Here is a 16,978-nt window from a genome sequence, read left to right on the forward strand (position 1 = left end):
GGATCATGTTTTTGGTACTGTACCAAAGACTTTGCCTAACTCAAGGGCACAATGGATTTCTCCTCTGGTTTCTTTTTCAAAATTTATAGTTATATGTTTACTACTCCATTTTGAGTCGATTTTTTATGTGTTGTGCAAGGTATGAATTGAAGTGTATCTTTCGCATCTGGATATCCAATTGTTCCAACAACACTAGTTGGAAATACTGTCCTTTCTCTGTTGATTTGACTTTGCACTTTTGTCAAAAATCAATTTTCTGTGTATATATGTGTGTATGTATTTATTTTCTGACTTTCTATTTTGTTCTGTTGATCTGTTTGTCTACTTGATGGTAATACTACACTGTATTGGTAGCTGTAGTTTTATAATGCTTTGAAATTATATAGTGCTAACTCTTGAACTTTGTTCTTCTTTTTGCATTTATTTTTTTGTTCCAGGTTTTTTGAATTTTCATAAGGGTTTTATAATCAGTTTGTCAATTTCCACAAGAAGTCTGTTGGAATTTTGATTGAAATTTCACTGAATGTATTGACCACTTTGGGAAGAAGTGATAATAATGTTGCATCTTCTGATCCATGAACATGGTGTGAAAATGTTAGTCAGTCCTGTGAGAGGACTCTTTTGCAACACCATGAACTGTATCCCCACCAGGATCCTCTGTTTGTGGGATTCCCCAGGCAAGAACACGGGAATGGGTTCCCATTTCCTATTCCAGGGAATCTTCCTGACCCAAGGATCCAACTGGAGTCTCTTGCGTCTCCTGCATTGGCAGGCAGATGGTTTATCACTGCCACCTGGGAAGCCCTCTTAATACCTCCCACTCTTCCAAAAATGAATAAGCTTTACTGGAACTTTTAACAGTGCTGTAGTGTGGCAGGGACAGTAGTTGGGTACTGATAACATTTTCATCACAACATCCATTCTAACTTTGCATCAGTCAAGGCCAATCAGGGGATGGATACCAGTCAGGAATTTGATTATACATTTTAATATAAGTTTCAGCCCCGTGGCTCAGACAGTAAAGAATCCGGTTGCAATGTAGCAGACCTGGGTTCAATCCCCGGGTTGGGAAGATCCCGTGGATTCCACAGAGGATCGGAATAACTAGGGACTGTGCTAGTAAGTGAAGAGAACTCTAAAAAATATAGTAATAGCAGTTAAAAGAAGCAGAGAGATACAGCACCCGAAGAAAGAGTGTGCTCTCTCCCCCTTTAGAAATTTTGGGTATTAAAAAAAAAACAAGAAATGCTCTTCCAAGAAAATGCTAAGCTTACAGAAAGTCTTTAGACTATGCCCGGCCTATGGAACACGATGTAAGAATATGCTACATTATCCCTTCGACTTACTAACTTTGTGAATGGTATTTGTCATTCATTCATTTACCGCTTCTAAAAATGTATGTCCCAGTTCCTACTTTGGGCCAGGTCCCGTTGCTGGCCTTGGGGTAGGATGGTGAATGAAATATGGTCCTTACTGAGAAGGAGCCGACAAGTCAGGGAAAAGGAATAGCGGCGGATTGTGGTAGCAGCTTTGGGGAAAGCGGGGCTGGGAAAACAGGTGACAAAGGCTGAGCTCAGGGAGAAGCCAGCCTCGGGAGGGAGGCAGGGGCATCTTGCCAAGGGCAGAGCTGTTCCAGCTTCGGTCTACACCGCGCGGTCCGAGGCAGGAGGATGGGGCTGGAGTCCTTCACACCCAGGACCCCGGGGGAAAAATCCAGATTCTTGTCGGTGTGCAGTTGGAAGCCACTCAGGGGTTAATCACAGCGAGATTTATCTGATCCGTTTTAAGAAAGATCTGGCGTGTTATGCATCTTTGCTGGTGGTGATCCGGGCAGAAGGGAGGACCCTCTCATACTTATCAACCCACCATGCGATTTTCCTCCCTTCCTATCTTGTAACGCATTTAGTGGGCACGTTCGGGACATTCGTCGAACCCCATAAATCAGCAAGAAATAAGACGGCAGATACGGAATCGGCCACCGGGAGGAAATGAAAGCGGACTGGGTCGGGTTGGGGTCAGAGTGGGGCGGCGGGCCAGGACCAGGGCGAGCTGGCAGACTCAGCGGAGAACTTACACTCACTGATTTTTTTTTTTTAATTATTATTTTTTACTGGAGCTCGCGAAGACAACCAGCAAGTCCTCTTCCCCAGCATTCTGAAGCTCCAGCCAGAGAACTCCCACTAAATGGCCCCACCCCGGAATCTTGTTTCACCGGAACTTTGTTTTACTGTAACCTTGTTTCATCGGAACTAGATGCCGAAGTTCCCTGTGTTATTGCCGGACGCAAATGTAACGGGACGCTTCCGGTTAGGAATCATGGCCGCGGCCGTTGGCGACTCACGTGTGAGTGCGGGGAAAAAGCTGAAAAATTCACTAAGGAAGAAGAAGAGGATGAAAATGGTAGTCCCGTCTGTAGCATCGGAGCTGGAAGATAAGGACAAAGACGCTTCCGATAATGAAGGTAACTTACTTGGGCTGAGCTTTGGCTGCTCAGAGAAAAGGCCGGGTTGAGTTTGCGGGAAGCAAGAGGTGAGAGAGAATTTCTCGCTGGCAGCCCCAATTTCATCTCCCCAGGACGGCGAAGGGGCGAGTTTGGCTCGGTGTGAGAAAGTTTGAGAAAGTGATGTTCAGGGGAAGGAAGGTCGCTGTTGCGTGTTAAAGCTTCCAAGTTCTTTTATTGGACATTTTCATTGTCACTGTAATTAACTAAGATGAATCTGTTGCTTTTTTAAATAGCAGCAGCAGCAAAAAACAAAAAAAGAGGCTTACAGTAGCAAGGGGCGAAAGGAAGGGCGATATCTAAAATTACAAGAGTGAGTTCGGTCTCCTAGGGAGCAAGGAGGAAAAGTCCGAGAGAGGCTCATAAGGAATAAGGAGGGAAAAGCGAAGAGAGGAAGACGGCTGGTACACTTGAATTTTCTTGTGCGTGCCTGTGTTGGGGAATTAGGGATGAGATACTAGTGAGGACACCGTAGGTGGTTAAAGTAGAATAAATAAAAGCGGTTGATAAAGATGTCTTTCAGAGACGTTTATACCGAAAGGAAGGGAATGTATTTTGAGGCTTTCAGCTGTGGTGTGTACATGCTGTACTCTTTACCATCGTTCTTGGCACTGGCTTCTCGGGTTACAAGGGATCGCAGAGGACCCCTGACCTTCTCCTGCTCAGAGATTGGTCCTTAATATATTAAGAGGTAGTTACAAAGGTAGTCCTCATGATTCTGGTCCAGTTAACAATAAGGATGGAGACAGAGAATTCCATATCCTGTAGAACTCAGTCAAGGCATTGCTTCCTTGTGTCTTATACATAAACCTCATACTGTATGATTATTTTTATTTTAACGTGTCTTTCTCCTTATGGGTACAAGTCGTTCAAGTGCTGGAACATGTTTTCTTTATCTTTATTCTCATGGGGCCTCCCTTACACATTTCGGTACTAAGTAAGTTTTCTTGCTGAATAAATAAAAGAAGGAATCATTTCATCAGGGTCTTAGTTTTCTCAGTCTGGGGGTGGAGAGCACAGTTTTCTCAGACATAGGGAAAGCACGGAAAGTGGCATGTAGTCTCCTGAAACACATGGCTAGTTAGGTTGAAATGAATTGTTGGCTGTGGCTCTAGCTGTTCAGAGGTGTTATTGAGACTAGGAACAGGGTAAAGCCAGATTGTAAAGGGCCCTGTGTGCCATATGAAGAAGATTGGATTCTCTATTAGTAGGCAATATGGAGCTCTTGAGACATTTTAAGCAAGAGAATGCCACTTTATAGGTATCACTGCTAACTCTATGGTGACTGCCATAGAGTGCCAGCACAGTTAGGCAAAGTTGCAAAGCTCTGTTAGGGATTGCACTAGAAAAGTACAGTGAAGACAGAGAGGAGGTCCCCACTTGAAATGTTTTTCAGAAGGAAAGCATTCAGTTTTCTAGACAACCAACTTCCAAATAAATTTGTAGCACCATAAATTTTGGTTATATTCCTGTTAGAGGAATTAGGTAGTAATAATAATAGTTTAGGTACATATCACTTCTCATAATAATAGGTACTGTATCACTTTAATTCTCATAACAATCCTGTAAGACAGGGTTATTTTTAATATTATCCTCATTTTACTTGTAAGAAAATGAGATGTAGAGAGTTTATACCTTGCTCCCGCAGTGCATAAGCTGATAAGTTGATAGAGGACACAACCAGTATTGGAGCTTGCTCTGTAGCTTTTTCTCTGACCTCTAACAGGGGTCAGAAAAACGGTTGATGAACCAGGAGGACAGAAATGATCAAACAAAACAAAACTTTCTGGAAAGTAAAAGAGCAGGGCCACAGAATCTTAAGCAAGAATTGGTTATGAGCACACCATGGTATTGAGACAGGTTTTTGTTCCACTCCCTAAGGTTCTATCACTTTATGGGAAATAGATGGGGAAACAGTGGAAACAATGGCAGACTTTGTTTTTTTGGGCTCCAAAGTCACTGCAGATGGTGATTGCAGCCATGAAATTAAAAGACGCTTACTCCTTGGAAGGAAAGTTAGGACCAACCTAGAGAGCATAGTAAAAAGTAGAGACATTACTTTGCCAACAAAGGTCCATCTAGTCAAGGCTATGGTTTTCCCAGTGGTCATGTATGGATGTAAGAGTTGGACTGTGAAGAAAACTGAGCACCGAAGAATTGATGCTCTTGAACTGTGGTGTTGGAGAAGACTCTTGAGAGTCCCTTGGACTGCAAGGAGATCCAACCAGTCCATTCTAAAGGAGATCGGTCCTGGGTGTTCTTTGGAAGGACTGATGCTAAAGCTGAAACTCCAGTACTTTGGCCACCTCATGCGAAGAGTTGACTCATTTAAAAGACTCTGATGCTGGGAGGGATTGGGGGCAGGAAGAGAAGGGGACGATAGAGGATAAGATAGCTGGATGGCATCACCGACTTGATGGACGTGAGTTTGAGTGAACTCTGGGAGTTGGTGATGGACAGGGAGGCCTGGCGTGCTGCAGTTCATGGGGTTGCAAAGAGTCAGATACGACTGAGCGACTGAAGTGAACTGAACTGAAGGTTCGATCACTAAGGGGTGTTTTTATGGTCAGATATTATAGCACTCTTTTTGCTGTTGATAACTGTAGTCTTCCTTCCTTCCTCTCTTCTCCCATCCTTTCCTTTCTTTTCTCCTAAAATCTGTGTATTATCTCCAGAAATAAATGATCACTCTTTTCTCAGTTGTGTGAGAGGCATCTGTGTTTGTACTGCCTTTCAGAGGGACTTTGGGCTTCTTAGGAGGGAACTTGCCTTAGTTCCCTCATCCATAAAATGGACGTGGTAATAGTGTCTCCTCAAGATTGTTGTGAAGATTCAATGGGCTTATGTATGTAAAGCATTTAATTTAATAGTTGGCACATGGTAACCGTAAAATAAATACCATATCCTTGTGTCACAGTGGTAAAGAATCTGCCTGCCAGTGCAGGAGACGTGGGTTCGATCCCTGGGTTGGGAAGATCCCCTAGAGAAGAAAATGACAACCTACTCCAGTATTCTTGCTTGGGAAATCCCATGGACAGAGGAGCCTGGTGAGCTACAGTCCATAGGTTCGCAAAGAGTCAGGCACTGTTTAGCGACTAAATAACAACAGCCTACTCATAAATATTTGGAGTCATGATCGTGACATCTTTTCTGATCTAACATAACCACTAGTCCCATCTTTCGGCCACCCAATAAGCCTTCCAGCCTTTGATAACAGCGATGTTTATAAGCTGGAGCTTTCTCCAGAAAAGATTAGAATTTCCTCAGGTAACCCTACAAGGGAGCTGATGGCCTCTCTGTTTTCCAGATGAGGAGACATAGGCTTGGAGATACTGTGTTCCATTTTAGTAGAAAGCCTCTCAGTGGAAAACTGTTCAATCCATAGATGCCAGATGTTATCTCTTAATTCTGTCCTTCTTACTCCGTAATTAGCCATTCAGTCATGTTTTCGTGGTAAAATTAGGCATTAATAGTGGTTCTATTTAGTGATAGTGATTTTGACAACCATGGATTGTCTCTGCCTCGTTGTTCTGTGGATAGCGTGCACCTAATATTTGCCAGGCTGAATTCATGATTTCATCTTCAAAACAGAATCCAGTGAATAAGGAGGATGGCCCGTGTCACTGTGCACTGGTGATCTGCATGTGACCTGACGGCTGTTTACTCCTCCGGGCATACATCTTGCTGTCCCCTGGCTTGCTGGTGACGCGGTGTCTGAACTCCTCACCTCTTGAACATGTTTGCTCTCCTCCCTCCTCGCCATGCTTACGCTGGCCCACTAGCTACTCTTTTTTTTCCCTTCACTTTCTCTTGACCAGCTTCTCTAGATTTCTATTTCGTTGTCTCCCTCTGCCTTTTCTTTCAGGATTTAGAATGTGCCTCTTCAATAAAGACAAGTAATAAAAAGCTTTTTATTTAATAAATTCAGTAATGTAGGCCCTTTGGATGGAGATGTTTTCCTTTGGTTTAACTCAGAAGTTTCTATTTAATATAAAGAAATGGATTTTTTTTTCCTCCTGTGAAATCAGATATTTCTGGAAAAGTGATACATAAAAACAGCTTTCTCTTTTTTTAAAATTTATTTTTATTTATTAATTTGGCTGCTTCGAGTATTAATTGCAGCAGGTGGGTTTAGCTGCCCCACAATATGCAGGATCTTAGCTCCCTGCCAGGGATAGAACTTGTGTCCCCTGCATTGGAAAGCAGATTCTTAACCACTGGACCACCAGGAAAATCCCTGATCAGATATTTGTGTACGTGTGGCCTTGGCAGAACTATATTAAGTTATCAAAAATTCACAGAGGCTGGATTCTGAGCGACTATAAAGGCAGGTGATTGAAGTGGACTTCAGACACATGAGGAATCAGTGTGCACATTACAGCCTTGTTACTGAAGTGTACCAGCTCATTTTATCAGGAAATTGAGTCAGAGACTTATCTTTGAATTTTAATTGGTTCATAAAAATAGATAAGGATGTGCCTTATGTCAACATTCAGAAGCAGCTTCCTTCAGTGAGATGCTACTTACACGCAAGTATACCCCATGTGTTGTTTGCACTTTTATTTTTTATCTTCTGGCTTTAGTTTCTTTTGACATGTTGTGTAAGAAAGGTAGAAAATTGTGCTTTCATGAGTGTAAAACTCTTGGATATTGTTTGTCAGACTTTGCAGAAGTTTCCTAGTGCTGTTACCTTAAAGCTTTGGTAAAAGCTGTGTTTCAGAACTTGGCATGAATCCTGATATGTGACGTAGTACTCAATATCCATTTATTATAAAATTGGAAACTTCTCTTAATGTGATTTTTACACTCGTTTTCTCATGTACCGGATATCACTGAGGTTACAGATTAGCAGAAGTTATATGTGATATAAACTTGAATGATAGCAAAATGATTCAGACTACAAGTTTTGATAAATTGTAATACTCTTCAGTAGGGTTTGAACTTTGGTCATAGTAAAATTGTGAATGATCCCAAATCAGAGATATGTGTAAGGTAAGATGCTCTAGTCAGCATTCAAGTAATGCATAAATGCCAAGCATTATAAAGGAGAGGATGACACGCCTACATGAGTTAACCTGGAACTACTCAGAGTTACTGAATTAATGCCTTGGTGGTGGTTTAGATACCATGTGTGCTTGGCTCTTAGGTTTGTAGTCTAAATAAAAAACACAGCCTTCACATTCGGTAGATCAGTTCAGGTGAAAAAATGAAAACAGTGGTGATATCAAGTATTATAAAGAGCAGTAATGGCAACCCGTACCAGTATTCTTGCCTGGGAAGTCCTATGGAATAGGAGCCCGGTGGGCTACAGTTCACGAGCTTGCAAAGCGTGACTTAGTGGCTAAACAACAATGATAACCTCTACCTCTGAGTTACTGAATTACTCAGACCTACAGAATTTATGCACTGTTGGAGGTTTATATGCGATGGCTACTTGCTTAAGATTGTAATCTTTATTTAAAAAAAAAAGCTCTGTAGTCGGTAAATCAACCCATGTGAAAAAAGCCTCGGTCCACTGCCATCGAGTGATTGACTGCTCCCTCAGAGCACGTGCCCATATGTCTATAAACTAGCAGGGAGGAATGCTAATTTCGTTTTTTCTGAATTATTCTGGTCACATATTTGAATAATGGCCTTATACTTCTAAAACAAGACTTGATACCAATCCAGTTTAGAAGGTCCTAGGAGCAATCCCTTCCTTTTTTGATAAACTACAAAGCAGTATTTAAGATGTAATAACCTAGCAGATAAATAAACTTTCCATCCAACTGTAGCTTATAACCTCCTGCATTGTTTAAGTTACTTAAAATAGCAAAGGAACATGCCTAAGAAATGAAGTATATCATAGTCCTACTTGAGTAGTTTAGCAATTTATAGAACAGGCTCAGGAAACAGACTACTTCCAGGCTCTGTCTGGTTTGCCCAGATAGCACATAGTAATCACATCCAACAGTTTGTCCCGTGGTAAAACTATCATTTTATTTTTGGTTATTTTTATGGAAACCTGAATAACTTCTTCTTTTTTTTTTTACAAGTAAATGCTTTTAAAAAAAATTTTCAAGTATCAATTTTGAATATTCTAAATTAAGTAGTAAAGGGCAGGAAAGAGCACATGGCGTGATAGAACAGATGTTTTAATACCTGGACTAGGGAGCTCTGTATGACTTCAGGCAAAATGAGAATGGGATGTGAGCACTGGCCATTCTGGTTAGCTATGGCTTAGAGAGAAATTCCTTTTTTAATTCAGGCTTTATTAAGCTATTGAGTTGGCCAAAAAGTTTGTTCAGGTTTTTGGTAGGAGAACCAACCCAGTGTATTGTGGCTACTCTCGGCCTTAGTTCAGTTACCTTAGTCTGAGTTGAATCTTGGATTCAGAGCTTTGTATAGTGCCTTAGAAATCAGCACCCTGTCATCCCACCTTGTTCACTTTGTGACTGTAGATTTTTAAAACTTTTCTAAGCTTCAGAAGCATTCTCCTTGTAAATAGAATAATAATAGCATCTCAGAGAGTGTTGTGAGGATTAAGTGATAATGCATAAAAAGCACTTTAAATGGTACCTGGCCCTAAACACTTGCTGGCTAGTTAATATTCATCATTGTTTTAGAGTGCTTGGGAAGCTGTAGGACAGAGATAATCAACCGCTTCTGAAACAGAATCAAAGGTGTCTTGCTCACCATGAACCCCTGGCGTATGGGTTAGAGGAGAGCCAAGACTGGGTGGAATTACAGTGGAAGGAAGATTTATTCCCCCTCCCCCTGTCTTTTGTCAGCCCTTTTTAGAACTTTTGGGATGCCTCCCTGCTCTGGCTCCCAGGTTCTTAGTCTCCTTGTCTGTCGTCTTATTATTGTCATCTATTTAATGCCTGCTGTGTGCCAGAGCTGTGCTGAGTGCTTTTCCTGTTTTATCTCATTTAATCATCATAACAACCTAGTGAGGTATGTACTGTTTTTGTTCCCAGCTTCCCAGAAGCTGAGACACAGAGGGGTTAAGTAACTTGCCCAAGATTATGCTAGTAGGAAGTAATGGAAATGGGGCATAGCGCCACGTCTGCTTATTTTATATTCTGAGTGCTTAACCCCTGTGCTGTAACAGGTCATCTAAAGCTTCCCATTCAGCACCTCACACGTCCTGTAGATTCCAGCCACCAGAGTTTGTTCTTTGTTCCTGTCTGCTCTGCAGCCGCATTATGTATGTCTTGAAGGGTATGGGGGTGGAGGAGGGGTGTAATTAACATGTAAACATTTCTTATGGGCTAGGCACTCTTTTAAGAAACTGAGTTAATTATCATAAAACCCAATGAAGTAGGTACTGTTTTATTGCCATTTTTACAGACGAGGAAACTAAGGCTGAGAAGGTAAAAACCTTCAGAAAAGTCACGTAGGTTTGTGTCTGGAGTTAAGATTGAATCAGGCAGCCTGAGTTCTATGTCTTTACTCTTTAATCACTACTGACTGATCTCAAATTTTTATAAGTTCTGTTTGATTTAGAGTAAACTCTAAAGGTGTGAAATAGATGGGGAAACAGTGGAAACGGTGTCAGACTTTATTTTTGCGGGCTCCAAAATCACTGCAGATGGTGATTGCAGCCATGAAATTAAAAGACGCTTACTCCTTGGAAGGAAAGTTAGGACCAACCTAGATAGCATATTGAAAAGCAGAGACATTACTTTGCCAACAAAGGTCCGTCTAGTCAAGGCTGTGGTTTTTCCATTGGTCATGTATAGATGTGAGAGTTGGACTGTAAAGCAAGCTGAGCGCCGTAGAATTGATGCTTCTCAACTGTGGTGTTGGAGAAGACTCTTGAGAGTCCCTTGGACTGCAAGGAGGTCCAACCAGTCCATCCTAAAGGAGATCAGTCCTGGCTGTTCATTGGAAGGACTGATGCTGAAGCCGAAACTCCAGTACTTTGGCCACCTCATGCGAAGAGTTGACTCATTGGAAAAGATCCTGATGCTGGGAGGGATTGGGGGCAGGAGGAGAAGGGGATGACCGAGGATGAGATGGCTGGATGGCATCACCGACTCGATGGACATGAGTTTGAGTGAACTCCAGGAGTTGGTGATGGACAGGGAGGCCTGGCGCGCTGCGATTCATGGGGTCGCAGATAGTTGGACATGACTGAGCCACTGAACTGAACTGAACTGAAGATCAAGGTTAAGCAGTGTCCTTAGTGCTCCCAGATGATAATTGTATTTTAAAAGAAAAACCTTCTTAATCCAGTAGAGAAACTTTCTTAAACGGAGGGATCTGAGGTAAGTGGAAGGAGAAAATAGCAGTAGCAGTTTGGCCGCTTACTGGAGTACACACCTATGGGGCAGAACCTGGGGCTTGATGTATGTTTTTTTCTTGGATGATAAATCAGACCGGCTTATTTATATAAACTAACCAGCTTTTCACACCCGGTTCTTAGTGTTCAGTCCCCACATCTCCAGTTTCAGCCTATGTGAACTTCTTTATATTTTATAGATATCTGGTGGCTCAGACGGTAAAGTGTCTGTCTACAATGCGGCAGGCCTGGGTTCGATCCCTGGGTTGGGAAGATCCCCTGGAGAAGGAAATGGCAATCCACTCCAGTACTATTACCTGGAAAATCCCATGGACAGAGGAGCCTGGTAGGCTACAGTCCATGGGGTCGCAAAGAGTTGGACATGATTGAGCCACTTCACTTCACTTCCCTTCTTCAACATCCCCATGCGTTTTGCACATGCTGGTTTCTTCTGCCTGGACTGTCGTAGTGATGATTACAGTAGTAATTTTAATTTTAATACAGGGCATTGACTCAAACCTAGAACGTTTCGGTTCTCGAATTAGTGATCTTGCCCATGCCTCTTTCGGTTGGCCTCATTGTAGAATCTTACTTCTTTGGCTTTTTCCTTCTCTTGTTATTCAGGCTCGCTCTTTACCTTTAAGAAATTACTTGAAATCATCTTTGTAAAAGAAACCCCTAAACCTTTTTCTTCCTTGTTTTTCTATTAGAAGAACGCTTACAAATTTTAAATCAAAATTTTCTATTGGTGTTAGCTGATTTATGTATCCTACTAAATATTTTACTTCTTCAAGGGGAAAATCTAGATTTTTCATTTTCTCCTTCCTTCATCTTCATTCATATTGAAGGACTGTGAGTTTTTTTAAAAAACTCTATCCCAGTCCCAGAGGGTAAGGAAAATAACTCACTTTTCTGCCAGCAGCTCACGGTACCTGGGATGAGGGACAGATGGCAAGTTTGAAAGGCTGGTGGAAGTTTGGGGAAAGTGCTGCAAGAGATGGAGAGAGGCCTCTGCCTACCTGGTTACCTCAGAAGTCTTAACTTTGCCCTCCCCAATGTGGTGGCCACTAGTCATGCTGAAGGAATTAAAACTTCGTCAAGTTAAAAAAAATTCAGTGACTTCATTGTTCTAGCCACATGGGAAGGACCCACTAGGCTCTTGTGGTTGGTGGGCAGCTCTGATAAGGGAACATTTCCATAAACGCAGAAAGTTTTGTTGGAACCATTAGTTATTACTTCCAGTAAGCATTCTTTGTCGCTCTTCCTTAATTTCCAGGTTTTTAAAATAGAATGGAAAATTAGAGTTAATGTTTAAAATAACACAGAGGACTTCAAAGGAGTTTTTTTGCTTATCTGGGGCCCTTAGATCCCTGGGTTACACCCACTTCTGTTGAATATCAGTTTGTGGTAAATTCAAAAAAATCTCTTCTTCATTGGCCACAGTAAATTTTTAAGGGCCAGTTCTATTTTCTGACTTGTGTAGTGATTCGCTTTGGTATTCCAGAAGAAAACTTTGTTTTGTAATATGCTAGCTGACCTCATAACATTGACGTATTTAAATTTATTACTAGAAAATACCATCATTCCCATTGGTCATGAAAGCATGACTGAAAACTTCTGAGTTAGGGCCTCTTAAAAATACAATAAAAAGCCATGACTGCAGCAAATTCTTCTGGAATTTTTTTTTTTAATTGGAGTAAGTGCAGGTTGTATGAAATGGTGTTCTAAAACTTTATGAATATATTGTGTCCGTAGCATGCATGTTGTTGTAGTCAAGCTGGCTAAGAAACACACCAAAGAAAAATAGCCCAGGTTTAGAAATGAAGAACTGCAGTGGCTTATACAACCAGAAAGTCTTGGGCTGCCTGTGTAGGTGACTGTGAAATTCACTGCAGTTTGTGTGTGACTTCATTAGGACACAACACTAGGTGTCAGTGTTGCCGTTTTGACATTTTTTACCAGGAACTAGTAAAGACCTCTGCTTCTGATCACTCAGAGATTCTTCATTGACACAAACCACTGTGCCTCTTTACATTTAGAGGACTGCGTACCTAGAAGAAGTACTTTTCAAAGAATTGTTTATTTTGTTGTTAGTACCTCTCCAGTGCTGCTGGCTCTGAGGAATAAACATATTCTGTATTGACATACATGTTTTTCACTTAACTACATTCTCTAGACTCTGTTTCTCAATGTACTTTCCAGGGAATGCTGGTCCTAGGAGATGCTTCTGGGCTCTGGAATCTGGTATATAGTAGACACACAGATTTTTATTGAATGGTAGTGCTTTCAGCTTTTGTTTGGCAAAATTTGTATACTCTCTCTTATATTGCAGGCAGTGAGCGTTTTTATATCACCTAAATCTGCATGTCACATCCTTGTCACGTTCTCAGATTTAAATTTGCCAGGCATACAGGATACAGTGGAGGCTTCAAATTATGTGTCAAATTAAGTTCTCTTTCAAAATTTTTTTTTTATTAAATACACAACACATTAGGGCAGTAGAATTATTAATGATTCTTGCTTCTGTATCATTTCCTTTAATTTTTTTGATACCATTAACATAGTTTATGTAAGATCATGCCTTTTTAAAGTATTATTTTGCTCTGTTTAATTTTATGTATTGTTCTGTTACTTTTTGAAGATACTTCATTCTTACTCCTATGCTTGAGACTCGTTTTATATATGTATATGATTTGTTTTATATATTTTTATTTGCCATTTTCTAATAGGCTGCAAATTTTTGTTTTTGAAATGTATTAAATACTTAGTTTTCCATCCTTTTGTTTCATGAGTTCTCAGCAATCAAAGAAACAAAGATATTAGGCAAATGTAATACCAAAAAGCAAGTGTAGTGATGACTAGCTAAGTCAAGTCTTTTCAGCAGTTCTGTCTTAATTCATGACTTCAAGTCAAGAGGTTAGGGAGGATCACTCAGAGTGGAAGAGCTGACTGTACGGTCAGTTCCATTCTCTTTGATCGTAGCCATGAGCTAATATAAAACTACTTTTGAAGTATTTCCTAATTTAGTTCCACAGGTTTTTGAAGAGCAAAGCAGAAGCTCTTCAGAAGGCTCGGGATCATATAGTTGCACACAGATTTCACTGGCACTTGTGTTCTTGTTGCTAAACTACAGTGAGATTCAGAATTTGAGACAGACTGCAAAACTTAAAGTACCCAGGGGTTCCCAGCAAGTTGGTTTTCAAGTGAGGCCACCGACTGGATCGTGTTCTGGCCACTCCTCTGATCTTAGCCGTTTGAATCTTACAGATGACATAGTTTCATGTGTACGCTTCTTTAGGTGGTTCTGAGTGGTTCTGCATGGCACAACTCCACAGTGTACAAATTTGTATCCTTCACTCAAAACTTTCGGCCATCAGCAGTGCAGTCAAATTTTCGGCACATATCACTTCATTAGATTATTTTTTTCAAAAATGTTGCAACCCATTAATAAACCCAGTTTATTAATGTTATAGGCAGATTCTGTAAAAGGAAACAAGTGTTTAGATTTTTCCGAACCAGGATTCAGGATTTTAAACATCTGGGCCAAAGCCCTCAGAGAACTTACTCTGACTTCTCTGTGCTGTGGAAACACTATTCCATTTTCTTGACAGATTAAAGTTTTTTGTTGTTACTTGTTTTTAAAATAATATTTGTTAGTCTCTTCAAGTAGTTTAATAACACAATTAAAAGCCTGTGGGTTTGAGCACACCCTGCAGCAGCCCCGTGGCAGCATCTGTCACCGTTGACCACAGGATGCCCTGAGGCTGATGGATTGACTTCCACTCCCTGGGTCCTGGGTGCTGATGCTGTGGCGGCCTCCCCTGTCCACATGGCTGGGCCAGGTCTTTGCGGGTGGGTGACGGTAGGATGGAGGGTCCTGCCATTGTCCACTATCACGGCAGCTGTGGGACTTAGGGAAATAAGAATGGAGACAGATGGAGACCCATTAGCCTGAGGGAGGCCCCTGGGGGGTCTCACCATGGCCTTGCCAAACTCTGCCTCCAGTATTAAAGTTTAGTGTGTTTCTCCTGTTAGGTTCTCTAGGAAGCTGTGCATTGGAAAAAGATCACTTTTCCTCTGGCGATGAAGCAGGAGAAGCTGACAGCGAAGGTGAAGCTGAACCCCGCGAGGATGACAATGCCAGTGCTGCAGAGGCCAGTGTGGGGACTAATGCGGGCTGGGCAGATGCCATGGCCAGAGTCCTGAACAAGAAGATTCCTGAAAGCAAACCCACCATCCTGGTCAGAAACAAAGAGCTGGAAAAGGAAAAAGAGAAGTTGAAACAAGAGAGACTAGAGAAAAGAAAACAGGTGTGTCCTACCAGTTGTTATGTCCATTGGGTGTCAAGGCTGGTTCTCATTGGTACCAGATTGCTCCTTTCAGTGTTGGTCCAGTTAGCATTCCAGCTCGTAACTTGTGTTTTATCTGTGAGTGGATAACCAAGGTTGTGTTCAGAAACCTAGTCTGAATCATTCTCTTGAGCATGTTTTTTATTCATCTAAACAAAATAATAAAAATGTGAACTCCAAGGAAATGTGTCCTTTTAAAAGTCAAGTACTTACACCTGTGCCAGTGACTCCTGGGTTTGAATATCTTATTCAGCTTACCTGTTCAGATGCTAACTTTATTAATAAAGTTAACTCTGAACTAATAGAATCATGTTAGTTACTTTTAGCTTAAAATCTATTTTATGAAATAAATCTGTGATGATGTCATTGGCAGGGTTGGTTGCAGTTCTGAAAACAAACTATTTTACTGATGGATAGAGTTCATTATATCTTTTGTTAAACCACTGATGGGAAGAAGCTAGACTGGTGCTGTCTGCTAATGAAAGGCCAGAAGTTGGACTTTTAAGTTTGCTGTTGTGTATTACAAAGATAAACAATAAGAAATGAACAGTAGGACAATAATATGTCTAAACTATTTGGCTGCTGAAATAGATACTATTTTTTAATGAAAGAAAAATAACTTTCTACAGTTATACTGACAATATAAAAGTACTCATTTCAAAGAGATACTTTATACGTAAAAAGGAGAGAAAACTTAAGTTTCAGGTGGCATTTGTTTGCTTTTAAGTTCACCATCCCCTTATCTTGTTTCAAGGTGAATGTTTTCTTTGTTCCTAATACTGGATGCCCTCTGTTGGAGGCTGTATAAAGATGGAACTTTTCAAGTACTGCCCTTTGAAACAGAACATACTCTATTACTAATTCAATATTCTCATTGTACTTTATTTAAGATCAACTTTGTCTCTGAGTCTTACTGATAGCTTTTCAACTTAAAATTTGAACCTTTGTTTTTCTTTTTTTTTAATCTGGCAAAAACTAGAGGAGGCTTTAAAAATATCAGAATCCTTAATTACCCCTAGTCCCAGTGTTCCAATAAGAGAACAGCATTGTAAAGCCAACAGAAAGAAATTCCTAACTCTGCTCTAGGCCAAAGCTTTGAGTGCTGGAGTTGATGCTGTCCACATAATGCATGAAAGCACACGGGTTGATACCAGGAACACGACACAGCAGCCGCAGATGCTCTTGAGTATGTTATTTCTGGGTAGAGTCTGTGTAAATTGTGTTTGTTTCTTAATGTTAAGTATTATTGGTTTCCAGAATATTGGCTACCTATTTCTAATTATAGGTAAAGAAATACATTTCAGAGTTAAAAAATACCTAGGGATCATGCATGCCTGTTATCCCCTCGGTACAAAAGATAATTAAGGATTGACTGTTTTAAACTTAGAAGTAAGATTTTTTATTTCTGGTGTAATCTGACAATGAATTTCATTATAGTTAAAATATCCGATTTGGGGAAGAATCTGTTTCTTTAAAAAGGCTTCAGAGTATAGCAAGAGCAAAGATTTGATTTTACCGTGAAGAGATGTTTTCGTTAATACAAAGTGAGAGATCAGATGAATGAAGAAAAGGAAAAAATAAAAGGAGACTTTTCCCACTGGTTCTTCCTGATTTTGATGTTTATTACCAGCTTCTTGATAATTAGTTCATCATATTCAGTATATTTGATGTTTGGTGATATGTTGACCTGAGCAGGGGACCTGGAGAAGCAAGTGTGTCAAATCAAGGACCTGAGATCAGGAAACCCCCTGAGAACAGTTTTGAGTGAGATGATGTTGTCTGTGGGATATTCTTATTTCCTAATCTGTTTCTGTATCTGCATTATCTTAGAGAGTCAGCTTGCTGTAGTTTGTGACTGATAAG

General features: G+C 40.7%; 1 protein-coding gene across 2 annotated transcripts in view; it reads left to right on the forward strand.

The window, feature by feature from the left end:
- The first annotated feature begins 2,316 nt into the window (after nucleotides 1-2,316).
- Nucleotides 2,317-16,978, forward strand: part of RRP15 (ribosomal RNA processing 15 homolog) — a 52,455-nt gene continuing 37,793 nt past the window's right edge. The window contains exons 1-2 of one of the 2 annotated variants that reach the window (XM_068986260.1): nucleotides 2,317-2,461; nucleotides 14,802-15,076. In XM_068986260.1, coding sequence (XP_068842361.1) covers nucleotides 2,317-2,461; nucleotides 14,802-15,076 — 420 coding nt within the window. The remainder of the gene's footprint in view (nucleotides 2,462-14,801; nucleotides 15,077-16,978) is intronic. The other variant, XM_068986261.1, reaches the window with a different exon arrangement.

This window comes from Capricornis sumatraensis, chromosome 14, assembly GCF_032405125.1.
Source record: "Capricornis sumatraensis isolate serow.1 chromosome 14, serow.2, whole genome shotgun sequence".
NCBI lineage: Eukaryota > Metazoa > Chordata > Mammalia > Artiodactyla > Bovidae > Capricornis > Capricornis sumatraensis.